The 21467-nt window shown below is 44.1% G+C and overlaps 1 protein-coding gene across 2 annotated transcripts in view; it reads left to right on the top strand.

The window, feature by feature from the left end:
• Positions 1-21467, top strand: part of LOC111973078 (acyl-CoA:lysophosphatidylglycerol acyltransferase 1-like) — an 85720-nt gene that overhangs the window by 60820 nt on the left and 3433 nt on the right. For both annotated transcript variants that reach the window (XM_024000266.2, XM_024000264.2), the window contains exon 6: positions 4728-4854. In XM_024000266.2, the coding sequence (XP_023856034.1) occupies positions 4728-4854 (127 nt within the window). The remainder of the gene's footprint in view (positions 1-4727; positions 4855-21467) is intronic.

The following is a 21467-nucleotide window of genomic DNA, read 5'->3' as shown; positions in this document are numbered from 1 at the left end:
GAAGACAACCTGACATTAGCCAGAATTGAAATCTGACATGTACTCTAGATGTTTTGGGTCTCTGAAAGTCGTATTCCTATTAACTTCCAGTATAGTGAGAGTGGCTTTATTGCAATGCTACGTCATACCGGCTGAATAGTTCCGATAAACATGAAATGCACAAAACGATAACAATAGAAATGGGTAAATCTTTCCTTTTAGAGCCTAATCATAGTACGCAACGCAATAACTACAAATAGCTACCCAAAATGGCGATTTTACACACACACACACACACACACACACACACACACACACACACACACACACACACACACACACACACACACACAGGCACAGCGCTCTCTCTCTCTGACCATACCTAGAGCCTCAGCCAACTGGCTCACACAGCAGACAATGGGCCTCTCAGAGGAAATGGGATCTGATGTGAATGTGAGCGCAGCACCATTACGGCTGTGTATCGGCTCCACAATGTCACCTGGGGGTAAATACTGTCACCCACAACAGCACAGAGGCTGTTTGAACCCAGAACTGTGACAAGCAAGCGGCCGAGCATCTCGCTGTTGGCTTAGGGGCTATTCTCAGAGGTATCGATACTCAAGAGACATTATTGTAATGTAGAGTTGCAGAAATCTCCTGTCTGGAGTGCTACCTCGAGTTTGTGCACAACAGTTGCACAGTTGCCCCCCTCCAAGGCAGAGCAGTGTAAACAGAATTGTCTCGTTCAGCAGTATAAATGATCATGCTTTTGAAACATACCCTCGTAGAACTGACTATCCTACCGATCCTTGACTTCAGGGATGTCATTTACAAAGTTGCCTCCAACACACTACTCAACAAATTGGATAAAGTCTATCACAGTGCCATTCATTTTGTCACCAAAGCCCCATATACTACCCACCRCTGCGACCTGTATGCTCTTGTTGGCTGGTCCTCGCTACATATTCGTCACCAAACCCACTGGCTCCAGGTCATCTAAGTCTTTGCTTGGTAAAGCTCCGCCTTATCTCAGGTCACTGGTCACCATAGCAGCACCCACCCGTAGCACGTGCTCCAGCAGGTATATCTCACTGGTCGCCCCCAAAGCCAACTCCTCCTTTTGGCCGCCTTTCCTTCCAGTTCTCTGCTGCCAATGACTGGAACGAATTGCAAAAATCACTGAAGTTGGAGACTTATATCTCCCTCTCTAACTTTAAGCGTCAGTTATCAGAGCAGCTTACCGATCACTGCAGCTGTACACACAGCCAATCTGTAAATAGCCCATCCAATCAACTACCTACCTCATCCCCATATTTTGTTTTTGTTTTTCTGCTCTTTTGCACACCAGTATTTCTACTTGCACATCCTCATCTGCACATATATCCCTCCAGGGTAAATTGCTAAATTGTAGTTACTTCGCCACTATTGGCCTATTTATTGCCTTACCTCCTTACTTCATTTGTACACACAGTATACAGATAGATTTTTCTATTGTGTTATTGACTGTATGTTTGTTTATTCCATGTGTAACTCTGTTGTTTTTGTCACACTGCTTTGCTTTATCTTGGCCAGGTCACAGTTGTAAATGAGAACTTGTTCTCAACTGGCCTACCTGGTTAAATAAAAGGTGAAATTAAAAAAAAATCATAAACATCCCTGGTTCGCTCATCTTTTCAGTTCGTTGCAGCTAGCGACTGGAACGAGCTGCAACAAACACTCAAACTGGACAGTTTTATCTCCATCTCTTCATTCAAAGACTCAATCATGGACACTTACTGACAGTTGTGGCTGCTTGTGTGATGTATTGTTGTCTTTACCATCTTGACCTTTGTGCTGTTGACTGTGCCCAATAATGTTTGTACCATGTTTTGTGCTGCTACCATGTTGTTATGTTGTGTTGCTACCATGTTGTTGTCATGTGTTGCTGCCTTGCTATGTTTTTGTCTTAGGTCTCTCTTTATGTAGTGTTGTCTCTCTTGTTGTGATGTGTGTTTTTGTCCTATATTTATATAGTATTTTTATTTAGTTTTTATCCCAGGCCCCCGTTCCGGCAGGAGGCCTTTTGTTAGGCCGTCATTGTAAATAAGAATTTGTTCTTAACTGACTTGCCTAGTTAAATAATGGTTAAATAAATAAATTTAAAAAATAACGCAACATCTTTTTTTTGTGTGAGAACCATGAGTTGATAATGAGATGGAAACGTTTTTTCGTACATGGGAATTCACCTGCAAAAAKAATTTTTATGTTCACTATGTCATCACACACCGCCTTTTCTCTGCAACAAGTCAATTTAATGGAAACACCTCTGGTGGGAAAATGCGCATATTGTTTTTATGCAGATTCTTTGGATATTCGCATAAATCTGTCACCAATTGGATGGAAACCTAGCTACAGACAGAGACAACTGCAGATGCACAATATAACTTACTAGGCTGAGTTTGCTTTATGTTCATGCAAGGCCTTTGTATCTGTAATAAATATATATATATATTCTCATACAGTATGTCATCACTATTGTGGTGATATAATTATTCCAGTCAAAAAAAAATTATAAAAAATACCGTAAATATATGGGTCTATTTTAGGCTACAAATACACAGCTTAGGCTATAGATGCATGACGTTACTGCTTCGTTTCCCCTAGCCAGGCCCGATGTGATCAGAGCACATCGGCTTCTCTAGGCTATCTGCAGCTGTGGTTATCAGAAGGCTACAGTTAATCAGTTGAGTTGACAAATCATGAGGCATAAAAAGGGGTGGGTTGGTGGATATGGGCTTCCATATAAATAAATACATAAAAACCGCTCGGAAACTCCCCAATGAATTCAGTTATACCCACGTTTTCAGTTGCAATCTGCTTTTACTACATGTACTGATTTGCATGATATTGCTAAAAATGAAGACTGGTATGTTGTAAGGGTAGGCCTGTTGTTCTTTTATATTCATATGGGCGGGTTAATCATTCATCTTTGATAGGCTAGCGTTACTTGAAGACATGCTGTTAGCGACTGTGTGCTTTTGTCTTGAAACAAAAATGTAATGTGTAGCCTCTAGACGAGAAAGTAAATCCTTTGTCTGCACATGCTTGGGAATTGTTGCATTATTCAAGAGTGTAATGTGGTTTGGTTCCATTATTCAAACGTGTAATATGGTTAAGAGGAAAATTCACTTGCATGCTTACTGGCTGGTTTTAGTAAGCTTTATATGGGATTTCCCCGTGTGCCAGTGGCCAATCACAGGTGTCTATTAAACCCCTGGTTCAGTAGAAGGTATGAACAAGGAACCTCCTGATTGGTTAAGAGTGTGGCCTGACTATCCTTTTTGCCAGGGAGACATTTGTCCCTGTGTGCGTCTTAAATGGCACCCTATTCTCTCTATAGTGCACTACTCCCTATGAGCCCAGGTCCAAAGTAGTGCACAATATATTTGGAATAGGTTGCCATTTGGGATCCCTGTGTATGCTCCCTCCATAACTGTTTACAGCAGCCAGGCTACTCCGATGTCGTATCAAATGAGTGGCTGTGCTGTCATTACAGTATTGTTTGTCGCTGGTGCACATGGATGTAGAGCGCGCTTGGCAACACGCCTGTTTCGGAGCTGGCGCCAAGCTATTACCTACATATTACCTACCCAAGGATAGGTGTTCTGTTGTCCAGCATCAACATTACCCACCTAGGAATAGGTGCTCTGTTGGCAAGCATCAGCACTCTGGTCTTGTGTAATTCTGTCTGGGTTCATCTTAGCAACGTTTTCAAAAGGCAGTTGTCCAAGTGCTCTTAAGTGATTTACATTCTAAAAGACCTGCGTGAGCTGGCAATCTTTTTTCCGCCTCAGTTTTTTTCCCCTGCCTTCGCCATCTGGTAACGCACATATGCGCGAGCGCACGCACGCACACACACACAAACACTACCCAGTCAGCTACTTAAGCGAGCCATCCACAATCYTCTCACTCACTCACTCACTCACTCACATATTACACTCACTCACCCCTCACTCACATATTACCCTCGCTCACTCACATACACTCACTCACACAGGCCACATCTATATTGGTAGGCCAATGCAGCCTTATGTCATAGATCAGAGGCCCCTGTGACGCCTTCTTAATAAACCAGGGCTGCGTCTCAAATGGCACCCTTTATACTACACTACTTTTGACCAAGGCCTATATGGAATTGTACCTGTTGTGATGCAACCCAGGAGTGATGGAGTGGAGTAATGGCTCTGTGGCTGTGTCTGAAAACAGTACTAGCCCTCATCCTTGTTTCCTCCGTCCTTTCCTCAATTCCTCTCAAAGCTCATTGGAGGAGGAGGTCCGACTGAGGGACCATAGATCCTCCCTTCCAATGGGCTTTGAAAAGGAATTCAGGAAACAAGGACGGAGGAAGCAAGAATTCGACCGCTATTAATGTTTTCAAACCCGGCCTGTGTGTCTGTGCCAGACGTTCCTCGCCTGATGGTTTGAACGCCCTCAGCTTCACTTGTCCTCTCCGTCACAGCCCTGAGGACACACAGCCCTCTCTGACAAACACACACATACCCCTTACAGCGCTGTCTGTGCGTGTGAGTTTGTTCGAAAGAGAGACACACTTTCTCTCTCTCTCCCTTCCATCTCTCATCCCGCTTTCTCTCTCTCTCTCTGTCCCCATCTCCCCCCCTCACTCTTCTCTGCCCTGTCCATATATTCCTCACTGTCTGCCCGTGATGCCATCTCATTCATGTCTTAACTCTCTCTGTCTGTCTGTGCAGGTAGTAAACCCAAAGGCCTGCAGTGGGTGGTGGACGTGACCATAGCGTACTCCAAAGCCAGGCCCATGGACATCCAGACGTGGATCTTTGGCTACAGACCTCCCACAGTCACGCAYGTACACTACAGGTAAGGACTGAGCCTAACTACACTAACACTAACTAACTACAAAGTGCAGGGCGCCTCTCTCTTTCTCTGTCTGTCTCGCTCTCTCCGCTTCTCACCCTCTCACTCGTTGAGTATCAGAGGTTGGTTTTGGCCAGGTTGCGGTACCTATATCTTTGTCTGGCACTCTTTATCATAGAAAATAGAATAAGAATATCCCAAGGCTCTTGTTGTTAAGATCTAGTAATGATGGATTAATTAGACAAAGGCTGGTTGCTGTTGCCTGTTAMCAACACACTCTCTGTCTCTGCTGTGTACAGCAGGTTCCATATGTCCTTCCCTCGGCAGTTTCTACCTCTATCATTCTCTGGCCATTCTCATTAAAGAGGACTTGTATTCTAGAAGATTCTAATACCCTGACTACACCGCGAGCGTTGCAAAATAWATGTAGAAATCTATGTTATTCAATTATTGCACGCACACTGCTCGCTCGCGTCAACGAGCGTCTGCGTTCCCAAGGGCTAAAATATAAGTAATTCCTATTTCTGACCCAGATCGCGCTGCAAGTCCTGCCTCTCCCATCTCCTTATTGGTTTATAGAAGCAGGTACCCACGTGCCATCTTCTCATTGGTTATACCCACGTGGGTGATTGAAAGATGAACTGTGTTGCCGGTTGTCGTGGTAATACTATGAAAGTTTAGATGCCAATCACCATATAAGTTCAACGAAGTCCTGGAAGGAGGAAGGATAACTAGAAACGATTCGGTTGGCCGTTTTATGTGTGGATTAATTGTCAGAGTAGAGGACCTTGTGTATTTCAGGTAAAATAACAACCTAATGTTTATATCCCAGGACAAATTAGCTAGCAACAGCTAGCTAGCTATATAGGACAAATTAGCTAGCAAGTGCAAGCTAACTAGCTAAATTGCCATAAATGCCCATGGAGCGGCACACAATTGGCCCAGCGTCGTCCGGGTTAGGGGAGAAAATACTCTTCTGCTATTTTGAACTTTTGAAAAATAGAGGACATTTGAGGACCCACACAGCCCATGTGTGCCATGTAATGAGGATACCTGAGGATACCTGCACCACCTACTGAAGTGTGCTGTGCTATTGTGAAGTAATTCACATGCTAAAAGAGGTGAAAAGGAGCCTGGAGTGCCACTGTAATGCAATTACTGCTAATTTAGCATAGAAGGGACATGGAGATGTTGTTGCTCCATAGTGACACAGTACAGTCGGAAGTATGGAGCCACCCTAACTGCAATAAGGAGCCGCCCTCACTTCTGTACAGACAGAGAGGATAAAGCAGCAACATAGAAGATAGGAATATATCCTCATGTCGAAGCCTACAGTTGGTGTGGCGGCGTTAGGAATTCTGCCCACTCCCCTCCCCACCCTACCTTGACAAACATGTATACGTCSCAAAAGGCACCCTATTTCTCTCACTATATAATGTGGCCATTTGAGACGTAGCCCATTGAAGTCGGGCTGGCCTCGTGTCACACCTGAAATGAATGTGGCACTCGAATCTCCTTTTCACCACATTGGGGCGGCAGGTAGCCTAGTGGTTAGAGCGTTGGGCCAGTAACCGAAAGGTTGCTAGATCGAATCCCAGAGCTGACAAGGTAWAAATATGCAGTTCTGCCCCTGAACAAAGCAGTTAACCCACTGTTCCTAGGCTGTCATTGTAAATAAGAATTTGTTCTTAACTGACTTGCCTAGTTAAATGAAAAATTTAAATAATAATTAATATTTGATTTACTTAACTTCTTATGGCTGCAATCCTGTTAACGGGATCGATATGACAACAGCCAGTGAAAGTGCAGGGCGCCAAATTCAAACAACAGAAATCTCATAATTAAAATTCCTCAAACATACAAGTATCTTATACCATTTTAAAGGTAATCTTGTTGTTAATCCCACCACAGTGTCTGATTTCAAAAAGGCTTTACAGCGAAAGCACCACAAACGATTATGTTAGGTCACCGCCAAATCACAGAAAAACACAGCCATTTTTCCAGCCAAAGTCAGGAGTCACAAAAAGCAGAAATAGAGATAAAATTAATCACAAACGTTTGATGATCTTCATCAGATGACACTCATAGGACTTCATGTTACACAATACATGTATGTTTTGTTCGGTAAGGTTMATATTTATATCAAAAAATCTCAGTATACATTGGCGCGTTATGTTCAGTAGTTCCAAAAACATCCGGTGATTTTGCAGAGAGCCACATCAATTTCMAGAAATACTCATAATAAACATTGATCAAAGATCAAAGAATTTTAGATCCACTTCTCCTTAATTCAACCGCTGTGTCAGATTTCAAAAAAGCTTTATGGAAAAAGCAAACCATGCAATAATCTGAGGTCGGCGCTCAGAGCCCAATCAAGACAAAAATGTATCCGCCATATTGTGCAGTCAACAGAAGTCAGAAATAACATTATAAATATTCACTTACCTTGGATGATCTTCATCAGAATGCACTCCCAGGAATCCCAGTTCCACAATAAATGTTTGATTTGTTCGGTAATGTCCATCATTTTTGTCCAAGTAGCTACTTTTGTTAGCGCGTTTGGTAAACAAATCCAAAGTCACGAAGCACGTTCACTAAAAGCAGACGAAATGTCAAAAGGTTCTGTAACAGTCAGTAGAAACATGTCAAACGATGTATTGAATCAATCTTTAGGATGTTTTTAACATAAATATTCAATAATGTTCCAACCGGAGAATTCCTTTGTCTTCAGAAATGCGATAGAACAGAGCTCGCTCTCACATGAACGCGCATGGTCAGCGCATGTTCAGCTCATGGTAGACCTTACGCAATCCCCTCTCATTCGGCCCCACTTCACAGTAGAAGCATCAGACAAGGTTCTAAAGACTTGACACCTAGTGGAAGCCTTAGGAAGTGCAAAATGACCCATATCCCACTGTGTATTCGATAGGCGATGAGTTGAAAACCTCAGATTTCCCACTTCCTGGTTGGATTTTTTCTCAGGTTTTTGCCTGCCATATGAGTTCTGTTATACTCACAGACATCATTCAAATAGTTTTAGAAACTTTAGAGTGTTTTCTATCCAAATAGACTAATAATATGCATATATTAGCAACTGGGACTGAGGAGCAGGCAGTTTACACTGGGCACCTCTGGGCACCTTTTCATCCAAGGTACTCAATACTGCCCCTGCAGCCATAAGAAAAGCCACATCTAAGTAGTTGGTCCCTGACATAGCACAAGTGATCTCTACTGCTCCTCAAGCAAGGGGGGAGGCCGATGACATTACTACCTCCCATCAAACTAACTCCTTGAATGCCCTGATCCATGGAAGTTTTTTTTTTTTACCTTTTAGTGTGTGTCAAGGCCGTAGCCATGGAATCAACATTGGGGGTGACCAAATCTGCAGGGTGGTCTGGCCCCCCTCGAATTCTTTTTTTTATTTTTACTAATTTCCTGCCATTCTAAAATATTTTAACATTCATTAACACATGCGATGAACTTCTTATTTTGTTTTTTACAATAATGTCTAATAGTGTATTGTATTACACTGCTCTTTTTTATTCGTTTACCTTTTCTTGTTTCATTGTATGTAATGGCAGAGATTAGGGATGAATAAAGTATAACCATAATCATATAAACAGAAATCTATGCATTGTTATATGAAGACAAGTCCAGATATTGTGGCTAAGGTTTAGCAAATTGTTGTTTTTATTTACAAGTAAACTTGGTTGGGCAGCATGGTCGTTTGCTCTGCTCTCCTCTTCTCCTCTCCAGCCCATCTATCCTCCTCTGGTCCTATATTCTCCTCTCCAGTCATCTCTTCTCCTCTCCTCTCCAGTCATCTCCTTTCCTATCCTCTCATCTCCTCTCCTATCCTCTCATCGCCTCTCCAGGCAATGACATGTGTTTTGACTTGCCATTCTTCAAGCAAAGGATCCAAAGGCCTTTTTGCGCTTTTCGTTGACACCGATAAAAGACTGGCATATTCCTTCAAGGTCCAGTTTCTCCTGGTGCACGTGACACATGGCCACATTATTCAGCTTTGTTTGACTCATGGCTGATCTAAGCCATGTCTTGAGCCTCCTCAGGGCACTAAAACTCCTCTCAGCCTCTACAGAGGAGGCAGGGACGACCAGCAGCTTACTAACGCTTCCATCTGACTGAAGAGACCTCTCACTTCTGGCACCATTTCCCCAATAATGCTAGCAACATCTGAGCTCTTTTGATATGTGTAATTATCCCCAAACATGGCCAGCTGCACCTGCAGTAGTTTTGAATTAAATTCAGGATTACTCGTCTTCCACCTTGTCCAGCACATTTTCAAGCTGCTGCAGTGTTTGGAATCCAGCTTGATCAAACCTCTCTATGAATTGAGTATTCTCTGTGTCCAAGGCGTTGTAGAATTGGGCTCTGTACAAAAACTGGGCATCCGAATGTATAAGGGCTGCAGCCTGACCGGTGTAACGCTTTGTAGGTTTGCGGGAAATGAGGCATCTGAATAGGTTATAGGTCCAACTTTGTTGCCGTAGCAGTTGCTTTGCGAACAAGAYATCAAAGTGCTCCTCCGTTCGCTTGTCCTGCATGCTTGTTTTGACCTGGTCCACAGCCTCCAATATGCCTGAAACAGTCTGTTTCCAAAGCTGCAGGGAGGTGTTCAGACACTCCAAATCCCCCGTCAGGTCTTCAGCCACTACAAGGCCGAGCACAGTGTTCCTTTTTAGAAATGTTCCATGAAGACCATTAGCCTTAGTTGAAGTGTCAGATGAGCTGCATGACGCCATTTCTTCAAGGGCTGTCAGCACTGACTCATACTGGCTGAGAACTGAGCGGACGGCAGGGTTGCGAACAGTCCATCTGGTGGGACAGAGAGGTTTCAACAAGGTGAAACCATGCTTTGATTAAAGAAGCCCCCCCAATTCATGCACCAGATCCATTGAATCTCTTACCAGTGGAGAGGCTACACAGGCAGCCTGCGTAACTAAGTTCACTCAGGGTGGACCACAGTGACAATACACAGCCAGCGGTTGTTCTGTCCTTCAAATGGCTTGCACCCCCTGCAATTGTCCAGCCGTGTTTGCGGCACCGTCATAGGTCTGTCCTGGAAGTTGGGACAGAGGAAGGCCTAGACGCATCATCACATCACATGCCATCTTGGCTATATTTTGCCCTGTCGTTGACACTTCTTCATAGAGTCCCAGGAATTCTTCCTTTGGTTGTAGATCTGCATCTACAACGAGTCAAACATATTGACTCCGGATCAACTCCTGATATATCCTGGGTGCATTCAAACATATTGACTCCTGCTCAACTCCTGATATATCCCAAATGCCATCAATGATAAGTGCGAACAGGACCACTGGCAATGATATTATTTCCGACACAATTTCTTTGCTCAGCAGCTTCAAAATGTTGTTTTGCATTTGGGGACTGATGAAATCAAAGTGACTTTTCAGCCAGGGGGTCAGCTCTGCATCACCCTCTGCCTTGTACTTTAGAAGCTGGCTGAAATTCCCGCTCTCCTTATCAACGCCTCGAAAAGCCTGGCCTAGAAGTCAGGAAGTCCTTCACACCCCCAACAATCTTCATCAGATTTCTCCTCTCTTGTTGCTTTTGTCTTTCAAGCTCACGTGAAAGTTTCACATTAACCTCTCTGGGGCAGGTGGGAYGCAATAGCCAGGGAAAATACAGCGCGCCATATTCAAATAAATTGATATAAAAATCAAACTTTCATTAAATCACACATGTAAGATACCAAATTAWAGCTACACTCGTTGTGAATCCAGCCAACATGTCAGATTTCAAAAAGGCTTTTCGGGCGAAAGCATAAGATGCTATTATCTGATGATAGCACAACAGTAAACAAAGAGAGAACCATATTTCAACACTGCAAGCACGACACAAAACGCAGAAATAAAATATAAATCATGCCTTATGAAATTCTTTTGTTGGCACTCCAATATGTATAATAAACATCACAAATGGTCCTTTTGTTCGATTAATTCCGTCGATATATATCCAAAATGTCAATTTATTTGGACCGTTTCATCCAGAAAAACACAGCTTCCAACTTTCRCCACTTCACTACAAAATATATCAAAAGTTACATGTAAACTTTACCAAAACATTTCAAACTACTTTTGTAATACAACGTTAGGTATTTTTAAACGTTAATAATCGATCAATTTGAAGATGGGATGATCTGTGTTCAATACAAAAAGAAAACAAACTGACGCAACTTTTTTCGTAACGTGCCTCTCTCAAATAAATTACTTCATGTGACCCTCATTTACGATAGCCCTACTTCTTCATTACACAAAGGAATAACCTCAACCGATTTCCAAGGACTGGTGACATCCAGTGGAAGCGGTAGGAACTGCAAGCAAGTCCATTTAGAAATCTGGTGTCTCTAAGAAAACTCATTGAAAAGACAGTGACATCAAAGAAATAAAAATTCTGAATGGTTTGTCCTCAGGGTTTTGCCTGCTACATAAGTTCTGTTATTCTCACAGACATGATTCAAACAGTTTTAGAAACGTCAGAGTGTTTTCTATCCAAATCTACTAATAATATGCATATCTTATATTCTGGGGATGAGTAGCAGGCAGTTGAATTTTGGCATGCTATTTATCCGAAAGTGAAAATGCTGTCCCCTGCACACAAGAAGTTAACAGGCTTTGGCCCCTGAATCTGAGTCATCACAGCTAATTTGTGACACTGGCTGTCTTTATGCGCACTAAATTTCTCCAGTGCCGCCATCCAATTTTGAAAGCCAGTCTTGACAAAAGCTGAATCTGCTTTGGACGCAAGCTTAGACTTTTGTGTTGCCAAGTATTTAGCACAATAGAAACAGGGGACCCGCTTTAAGGAGGGGCTGTAATGGAGCCAAGTATAATCTTTAAACCCTTTCTCCTGAAAGTAGTGTCATATTTGATAGGGTTTGACTAGGTATGACATTCACATTTATCTGATTTGGCATGTCTGTCTGCTCTCTGTCTGCCATTGTCTCAAACTCACTCTCTCTTGATTGTATTATCTGAAATACACACGAGAAGCCATACTTAGAGGAATATCTCATCTTAAATTAACATTATTCGGTCTTAACCATCAATATTTGCTCCTTTTCTCACTCACCTCCATGTCACCTGCTCTCCCTGTCCTGTCGGCATGCTCTCCCTGTCCTGTCGGCATGCTCTCCCTGTCCTGTCGGCATGCTCTCCCTGTCCTGTCGGCATGCTCTCCCGGTCCGTCGGCATGCTCTCCCTGTCCTTTCGGCCATTGTCTCCCTCTCCTGTCGGCGGATGCTCTCCCTGTCCTGTCGGCAGCTCTCCCTGTCCTGTCGCATGCTCTTCCCTGTCCTGTGCGCAGGCTCTCTCCTCCCTGTCCTGTTCGGCATCCTCATGCTCTCTCTCTCCCCCTGCCCTGTCGGCATCCTCATGCTCTCTCTCTCCCCCTGCCCTGTCGGCTCCTCATGCTCTCTCTCTCCCCCGCCCTTCGGGCATCCTCATGCTCTCTCTCTCCCCCTGCCCTGTCGGCATCCTCATGCTCTCTCTCCCTGTCCTGTCGGCATCCTCATGCTCTCTCTCTCCCTGTCTGAACGCACCAGAGTGAACATGAAATAAATATTATCTTTAATCAAGTGGTGTTTCTTGCCATGATGTTCAGGAATGGATTACTAACCATTTCTGATCTGAATGGCATTTCTGATCCGAATATCAAGAAACATTGACTCATCTCGTGTACAACTGTATACCTCTATCATCTGACTGGTTCTCACTGCTCTCAACATACTTTTCTTATTTTCTGAGGCTGCCCAAAAACTGACGAATGTCACTGCCACCCTTCCTCTTGCGCCATGATGACACTCACTGTGAATGAAAGCTGTCTAATAAAACTGCTGGCACTTTAATCAAACAAACACTAATAATGCTATKTATCATAAGCAAGTACAGCTATACAGTATACTATACAAATGTGCAATAAATGAATGCTACTACTGTGTACATAAATTACACATGCAGCGTAACATAAATGATTGGGCTGGCAGCGTGGCGTAGTGGTTAGAGCGTTGGACTAGTAACCGAAAGGTTGCAAGTTCGAATCCCCGAGCCGACAAGGTAAAAATCTGTCGTTCTGCCCCTGAACAAGGCAGTTGACCCACTAGGCCGTCATTTGAAAATAAGAATTTGTTCTGAACTGACTTGCGTAGTTAAATAAAGGTAAATAATAATAATTGACACTTTACTCAGACTTCACGTGGGCTTTCTGACAAATATAACATAATAAAGACATGAACGTTATTTGAATACACCTGTGAGCACCATTGTTGGTCGCGGGGTGAATGTGTGGCTAATTAACTTTCCAGGTAACTTAGCTATGTGATTATAGCCTACCTAACATTCATATTACATTCTAGTTTTTCACTTTTTAATACATTTGAAAGTAATGAAATAGAGAGAGACAGTACAGTGTTTGACATTGATTGTACCAAACCACAGCAGTCGAGCAACGGCTTCTGCTGGGCTACGGCAACACCACTTGGACAAACCACACGCAGAACTGCAGTACAGCGTAATACTAGAACCGGTAGTAATAATAATGGCAATTTGTTAAGTTTAGCTATGATTACATTTGCTAATGATTATTTCGGACGGCGGTGCGTGGTTGCCTGTCGTAGCGGAGCACATTATTATTTAATACATTTTTTATATCGATATATTGGGGGGGACATTTTAAGCATATTTGAATATTGGGGGGATGTGTCCCCTGGTGTGTGGACTTTACTGTATTTGTACTTGGGAAATCGCTCTTCAACAGGAAAAGTTTTTTTTTTAAATGACTGGWGGACGTCTTTAAAGAGAGCGCTGAATGGGAGACTGTTGAGGCCGTTTGGTCTTAAGATAAGACGCTAGGACTGAAGGAGGATTTATCACACAGGAAGGCTGAGGCCGAGGCTGGCACCGGCTGCTAAAAAAGCATTTTCTATTTGTGTCCGTTGCCCCTCTATACATCTCTTTATTTAAGGATATCGTGCGCACACACTCTTGCTCTCTTTCACACACACCAAGCCAAGTTCAGTCCATTGCTCTGGCAGCATTGATTCCCTCAGGTTCCCTTTGCTGCCCCTCCTTTGAGTCCAGTCAAAGGTGTGAGCGTATATGTATGAGTAAATACACACACCACACATTAATAAGGCAGGCGTGCACAATTGACACGTACTTCTCCTCAACTCTCTCATATCTAGGCTTGTCAAACGGCCACTCGTAAGGTGGATGGCTTATCGTACATTGTTCTTATAACTTCCGCTTTGACTCGTGTGCTTTTCCAATAAGCATCACAATGATCTCTGTGATTTATATCAAGGGATTACCATATTTTTATTTGCCACGTCGTCATTCTAAAGGCTAGAGTCAAACTGTGGTCTCGGACTGGATGCCCTCTCGCACGAGCGAGCTCTAACTCTCTCTGCCCTCTACCGTTCCAACGTCCACTGCGTCCAAGATTGTGTTCGTTCAAGCACACTGTAGCAAAGTGTTCAAAACCATTTTCCAACAGATGGGAAAAATTTGCATTTCTCATTGGAGAAGTATCGGTCGTCCCTCCCTGTTTCAGTCCATTTGGTGCCAAATGAACATGACCCAGGGCTCCAGCCAGTCCAGACCTCCCTGGCCCTGCATGACTCTGGCTCTGCTGAATGGCCCTTGTCTCCACCCTCTGGTCTCTGGGGGCCGTAAGGCTGACGTCAGGGGGTGATCTGTGTGAGCCCTGGCGCCTCCAGCCCTCCAACAGCCCCAACTCTGTCCCCCAGGCCCCTCGCTCTGCTGCTGGGCCAGGCTCAGATTAAGGCTAAAGACTCATTAGGCCCAGTAATGAGAGAGGCGCTGCTCCCGCCTACCCCAGCTAGGGGACTCTCCGCTGGGCCGTGACCACAATCAACCTCCCCTGCAGGGTCAGCGGCCCCAGAGGTCCTCACCGGGAACCCAGGTTGTTGTGAGGCTGAGAGACACGTGCACACACACACACAGTCACACACACACAAACACTCTGGCTGGGGATGTGGCTGAGCTAAGCACAGGGAGGTCCTGTAGTGCACCGGTGCAGGTGCCGAGTCAACAAGAGGATTAACCTGCAGATTAGGAGGTGACTGAGGCTGCAGACAGATCCGTGTGTGTCAGTCATTACTTTCACACTGAGTAATCTAGGATGTTGGAGTATCTTTAAATGTTCGTCACTGTCTATTCTAAAAATAATTGTGGATTTTCTGACTGGCTTTGTTTGTGCAATAGGGAAGTTCCTCTGTATTAGTTGTAATTGTACACACCTGTAGGCTGGTGGATTTACATACTTACACACCCGACCAGGATACCTACTGTATGTACGCTACCGTTCAAAGTTCGGGATCACTTAGAAGTGTTCTTGTTTTTGAAAGAAAAGAAAGAAAAAAAAAGTCCATTAAAATAACATAAAATTGATCAGAAATACAGTGTAGACATTGTTAATGTTGTAAATGACTATTGTATCTGGAAAAAGCTGATTTTTAATGGAATATCTACATAGGTGTACAGAGGTTCATTATCAGCAACCATCACTCCTGTGTTCCAATGGCATGTTGTGTTAGCTAATCCAAGTTTATCATTTAAAAAGGCTAATTGATCATTTAGAAAACCCTTTTGCAAGTATGTTAGCACAGCTGAAAACTGTTGTTCTAATTAAAGAACCAATAAAACTGTCCTTCTTTAGACTAGTTGAGTATCTGGAGCATCAGCATTTGTGGGTTCGATTACAGACTCAAAATGGCCAGAAACAAAGCATTTCCTTCTGAAACTTGTCAGTCTATTCTTGTTCTGAGAAATGAAGGCTATTCCATGCGAGAAATTGCCAAGAAGCTGAAGATCTCGTACAACGCTGTGTACTAGTGCCTTCACAGAACAGCGCAAACGGGCTCTAACCAGAATAGAAAGAGGAGTGGGAGGCCCCGGTGCACAACTGAGGAAGAGGTACGTTAGTGTCTAGTTTGAGAAACAGATGCCTCACAAGTCCTCAACTGGCAGCTTCATTAAATAGTACCCACTAAACACCAGTCTCAACGTAAAAAGTGAAGACGYGACTCCGGGATGCTGGCCTTCTAGGCAGAGTTGCAAAGAAAAAGCCATATCTCAGACTAGCCAATAAAAATAAAAGATTAAGATGGGCAAAAGAACAGTCACTGGACAGTGGAACTGTCTTCAGTGGCCTAGAAGGCCAGCATCCCATTGAGCTGTTTTTGACGCTCTGATTCAACGTGTACGACAGAGTGTTCCAGTTTCCGGCAATATCCAGCAACTTCGCACAGCCATTGAAGAGGAGTGGGACAACATTCCACAGGCCACAATYAACAGCCTGATCAACTCTGTGTGGAGATGTCTCGCGCTGCATGAGGCAAATGGTGGTCACACCAGATACTGACTAGTTTTCGGATACACGCCCCTACCTTTTAAAAAAAAAGATTTCTGTGACCAGTCATGTATTCCCAATCATGTGAAATCCATAGATTATGGCCTAATGCATTTATTTCAGTTGATTTCCTTTTGTGAACTGTAACTATGTCAAATCTTTGAAATTGTTGCATGTATGTTGCGTTTAGATTTTTGTTCAGTGTGTATATATAGCCTAGATTTATATATGCCTCTCTGATTATCCTGTAACAGCAAGGTCCCACCAGGTCTCACAGTCACCATTTTGGATCTTATAAAGTGGCCTCTGTGTTTCTCTACAATGAGAAACCACTCTTGGTTAGAACAGTTCCCTCCTCACAGGACCTGTGGCAGTAGATAGTGGATACAGCCACACGGGTCAAGTGTCAATGGTAAGGTGTGCGTGTGATGTGCTACCATGGCGACAGTGCAGGTCTACAGTCGTGGCCAAAAGTTTTGAGAATGACACAAATATTAATTTTCAAAGTCTGCTGCCTCAGTTTGTATGATGGCAATTTGCATATACTCCATAATGTTATGAGTGATCAGATGAATTGCAATTAATTGCAAAGTCCCTCTTTGCCATGCAAATGAACTGAATCCCCAAAAAACATTTCCACTGTATTTCAGCCCTGCCACAAAAGGACCAGCTGACGACATGTCAGTGATTCTCTCGTTAACACAGTGTTGTGAGTGTTGACGAGGACAAGGCTGGAGATCACTCTGTCATGCTGATTGAGTTCGAATAACAGACTGGAAGCTTCAAAAGGAGGGTGGTGCTTGGAATCATTGTTCTTCCTCTGTCAAGCATGGTTACCTTTAAAGGATCACGTGCCGTCATCATTGCTTTGCACAAAAAGGGCTTCACAGGCAAGGATATTGCTGCCAGTAAGATTGCACCTAAATCAACCAACCATCAACTTCAAGGAGAGCGGTTCAATTGTTGTGAAGAAGGCTTTCAGGGCGCCCAAGAAAGTCCAGCAAGTGCCAGCACTGTCTCCTAAAGTTGATTCAGCTGCGGGATCGGGGCACCACCAGTACAGAGCTTGCTCAGGAATGGCAGCAGGCTGGTGTGAGTGCATCTGCACGCAGAGTGAGGTGAAGACTTTTGGAAGATGGCCTGGTGTCAAGAAGGGCAGCAAAGAAGCCACTTCTCTCCAGGAAAAACATCAGGGACAGACTGATATTCTGCAAAAGGTACAGGGATTGGACTGCTGAGGACTGGGGTAAAGTCATTTTTTCTGATGAATCCCCTTTCGGATTGTTTGGGGCATCCGGAAAAAAGCTTGTCCGGAGAAGACAAGGTGAGCGCTACCATCAGTCCTGTGTCATGCGAACAGTAAAGCATCCTGAGACCATTCATGTGTGGGGTTGCTTCTCTGCCAAGGGAGTGGGCTCACTCACAATTTTGCCTAAGAACACAGCCATGAATTTTTTCCTTATTTTCCCCCCCCTTTTTTTCCCCCTTCTTTTTTTTCAATTTTGTCATTTTAGCCGATGTTCTTACTGATCCCTGGTGGGAATCGAACCCACAACCCAATTGCAAGCACCCACCTGAGCCACACGGGTTCATCTCTGATCTGTCGTCCGTGCGCAAGTCGCAGGATGATGAGAATGGCTGTTAGGTAATCAACAGGAGGAATCTGATCCCTTGCCAGCTCTGTCTGCACGCACACACACACCCGCACATACAGTGCATTCGGAAAGTATTCAGACCCCTTGACTTTTTCCACATTTTGTTAAATTACAGCCTTATTCTAAAATGGATTAAATAAAATAAAAATACTCATCAATCTACACAATACTCCTTAATGATAAAGGTTTTTAGAAATTTGTGCAAATGTATTTAAAATAAAAAAACATACCTTATTTACATAAATATTTAGATATTTTGCTTTGAGAATCAAAATGGAGCTCTGCTGCATCCTGTTTCCATTGATCATCCTTGAGATGTTTCTACAACTTTGTTGGAGTCCACCTGTGGTAAATTCAATTGATTGGACATGATTTGGAAAGGTGCATACCTGTATATATAAGGTCCCACAGAAACCAAGCCATGAGGTCAAATGAATTGTCCGTAGAGCTCCAAGACAGGATTGTGTCGAGGCACAGATCTGGGGAAGGGTAYCAAAACATTTCTGCAGCATTGAAGGTCACCAAGAACACTGTGGCCTTCATCATTCTTAAATGGAAGCAATTTGGAACCACCAAGACTCTTCGTAGAGCTGACAACCATCTCTGCAGCACACCACCAATCAGGCCTTTATGGTAGAGTGGCCAGAAGGAAGCCTCTCCTCAGTAAAAGGCACATGCCGACTGCACCGTAATCAGACGCATACTCAGATACACGCTCACAGATACAAATTCAGACCCGAACCCTCACACACAAACTCGAAGATACACACACCCACACACTCGCGTGTGCTTACACACACGCCATGGCAGGATGTTTCGTTAACTGGTGGGCTGCTGCCAAGTGGGTTAGGGTGGAGAGAGGAGTGGCGCGCCACTGCCACCATGGCCCTACTCCAACACACTGCCTGCCTGTCAGTGGAGCGCCAACACATCCCTTCAGCACTGGAGTACGCGCCGCGTTACACCCCGCTGCACAGCACAACAAACAGTGTTAGAGCACAGGAGCGGAATTTGTTTTTAGTTTACCGGCATTCTTTTGGCCTCGCAGACTCTTTCAAGGGAGTCTGCGAGGCCTACATTACCATTTGGGATTTTTTTTCACAGGAAAATTTGCCCCAGCTAGCCCCCCTCTAAACAGCAGATAATACTCCACCCAAAGGCTCCACTTACTGCAGTCGAGTAGGGATCCACCACGCCACCAGAGAAGGATCAACCTACATGGTTATCTTTGCCAGAGGAAAGGGCAGGTTTGTAGCTCCGTTTACCGAGGCCTAAACGCCCAAACCGCCCATTCAGTGGCCAGAGCCAGCTAGCTTCTCTTTCCCCTCTCGAGGCTCTATGATTACTGGGCTATCGTCATACACCGGGACCGGAGAGGGCCTTAGTAATAGGTTAGTTAGGCATGCTACACTGAAACAGGCGTGTGCGGAACCATGGCTGGCTCTCATGTAGCCTATGGTTGCATCCCAATTGGCCACCCTGTTCCCTATATCACTATATTCCACCCAAGTGGGTTCTGCCAAATGGTAGTGCTGGAGGAATCGCATGTTATGTACACTCACTTTGTTTTCTTGAATTTCTTGGATGTCTACGCAATTGAGTTTTTAGGTGCCATGTATACTGAAATGTAACAACTCCTATAGTGCACTAGTTTTGACCGGCTCTGGGTGCCATTTGGTACTCACACTATAGTTGGGATTAGACGGCTTCTGTTTCATGATCCACTGTTGACTAGCTGTAGATCAATTCAAAAGCAGAGGAAGTATTTAGGGAACCCCAGTTTCATTTTCAGTGTGTGTTTTCTCGTCCACTCTAGTGTTCTGGAGCTGGGTTGTGTTCTGCAGGGCACGCTGTGTCAAAACGGCGCAATACATGCCATGTTTCTGTCAGTAACACAGTGTGTTTACACACACACACACACACAGTCAAACACTTAACACACTGCTCAGCTCTGATAGATAATGGTATTGGCCGGTGGTATACACACATACGTCTGCGACTACTCCGGCCCTCGTACTGTGGGAAGATGCTCTTAGTCTTAGGGTAGTTACAATGACAGAACTTTGGTCCAGAATCTCTGTTGTAACTTATAAAATGTAGTTTTGTATGAGTGAAGAGGGGAAGTGTATGCTTTTGGTTCCATCCCCTGTGACCTAAGCATGTACAGGCCAAGTTACCATCTTCCTGATTTGTTTATCAAGCTGAAGCGGTAGTGGTGGGTTACACTGGAATCTTCAGCCCTAGAGATATATGTTGTGATGTATTATTGGGCTTTTTCACAGTCTGTTCACCTCGGTTGGACTGGGGGAAATCAGCCACGCACATACTATTTGTGTCTGGGACATGGCCGGGAAAACACACACGCACCACACACCGAGAGATGCTGAAAGAGTTGACGCTGTGTTTGTGTCTGGAACAGGCCCCGAAACACAACACTAACATCAGGCTCTAGATTTCTAACCTGTAGAAATATGTGCCTTATTGCTTGCACAATGTAGCATTTCCATAACCGCATCTTAATCAATTACCTCTCAATGTACTATACTGCACCCCTCCCGATTCCTTATCTCCAACATCGTTTTCAGTAGGTCAGTGTATGAAAAAATACAATCTGTATGGTTGTTATTGGACGAGTTCAGGCAGCACCTCCCCATTTCCAAACATTTTCTCCTACTGAACACGGCTCTGGTGTCCCTCTCTCTCTGGCAGGGGTAGTGAGTAAATGAATGAGATTGCGTGGGAAATGATGAATCTCCCCCAGAGGAAACCAGGGTAACCTCTTTTCTGTCTGAAGGTGATTCTCAGTTGGATCTTTGTGTGTGTGTGGGTGTGTGGACAGAGAGTAGCCCGCTAGGGACACCTGCTGGCCAAGACAGGAACAGCACGTAGTATCATTGACCCTAGCTCTGGTCCAGCGTGTTCGTGTGCGTTCCTCCACTATTGGAATTGTGGTGGAACGTGCACTATGACCTGGACCAGAGCTATATTGACTCTTGCTAGCATCCCTATTGCTGATTCATTGTCATCCTGTCCAGTACTGTAGATGTTAGCATTGTAGTAGATGAGTTGTGTAGCTTTTCTATTCAAGGATTTTGTCATGGGAGATGAGTTGGATTTTTCACAAAACATTATGTATTTGGTTATAGTCTGTATGCTTGTTTGTTGACTTTCTGTGTTAGCCTTCTCTTATTTAGTAGGACTGTAGCCTTGGCTCTGACGGGATTGGATTTGGTATAAGCAATATGGCTGAATCACAGCCTATCAGAGAGCATGGTCAAGCTACTACCATATTGTTTCTACCTATCCAATCTTCTCATATATTCACTCGTGCCTTGGTGGTACAGGCGGTTTTCACACAGGGCCTGCGAAATTGGAACTGACTAATGCAACAATGGAACAGCACTCCGACCAGCAGGCAGCTGTTTTTTAGCCCAGATATAGTCACTTAGTTTGGGGTTTCTCTCATTTGGGCAGGTTACTTATTATTACCTGGTCGGTGATCTGTTTGTGCTAAGTTGCCACGTTGTCAAGACCTCACAAACAAGATCT

This window comes from Salvelinus sp. IW2-2015, linkage group LG14 (assembly GCF_002910315.2).
Source record: "Salvelinus sp. IW2-2015 linkage group LG14, ASM291031v2, whole genome shotgun sequence".
Taxonomy (NCBI): Eukaryota; Metazoa; Chordata; class Actinopteri; order Salmoniformes; family Salmonidae; genus Salvelinus; species Salvelinus sp. IW2-2015.
Note: the sequence above shows the minus strand (reverse complement) of the source record. Positions and strands in the feature narration are given on the sequence as shown.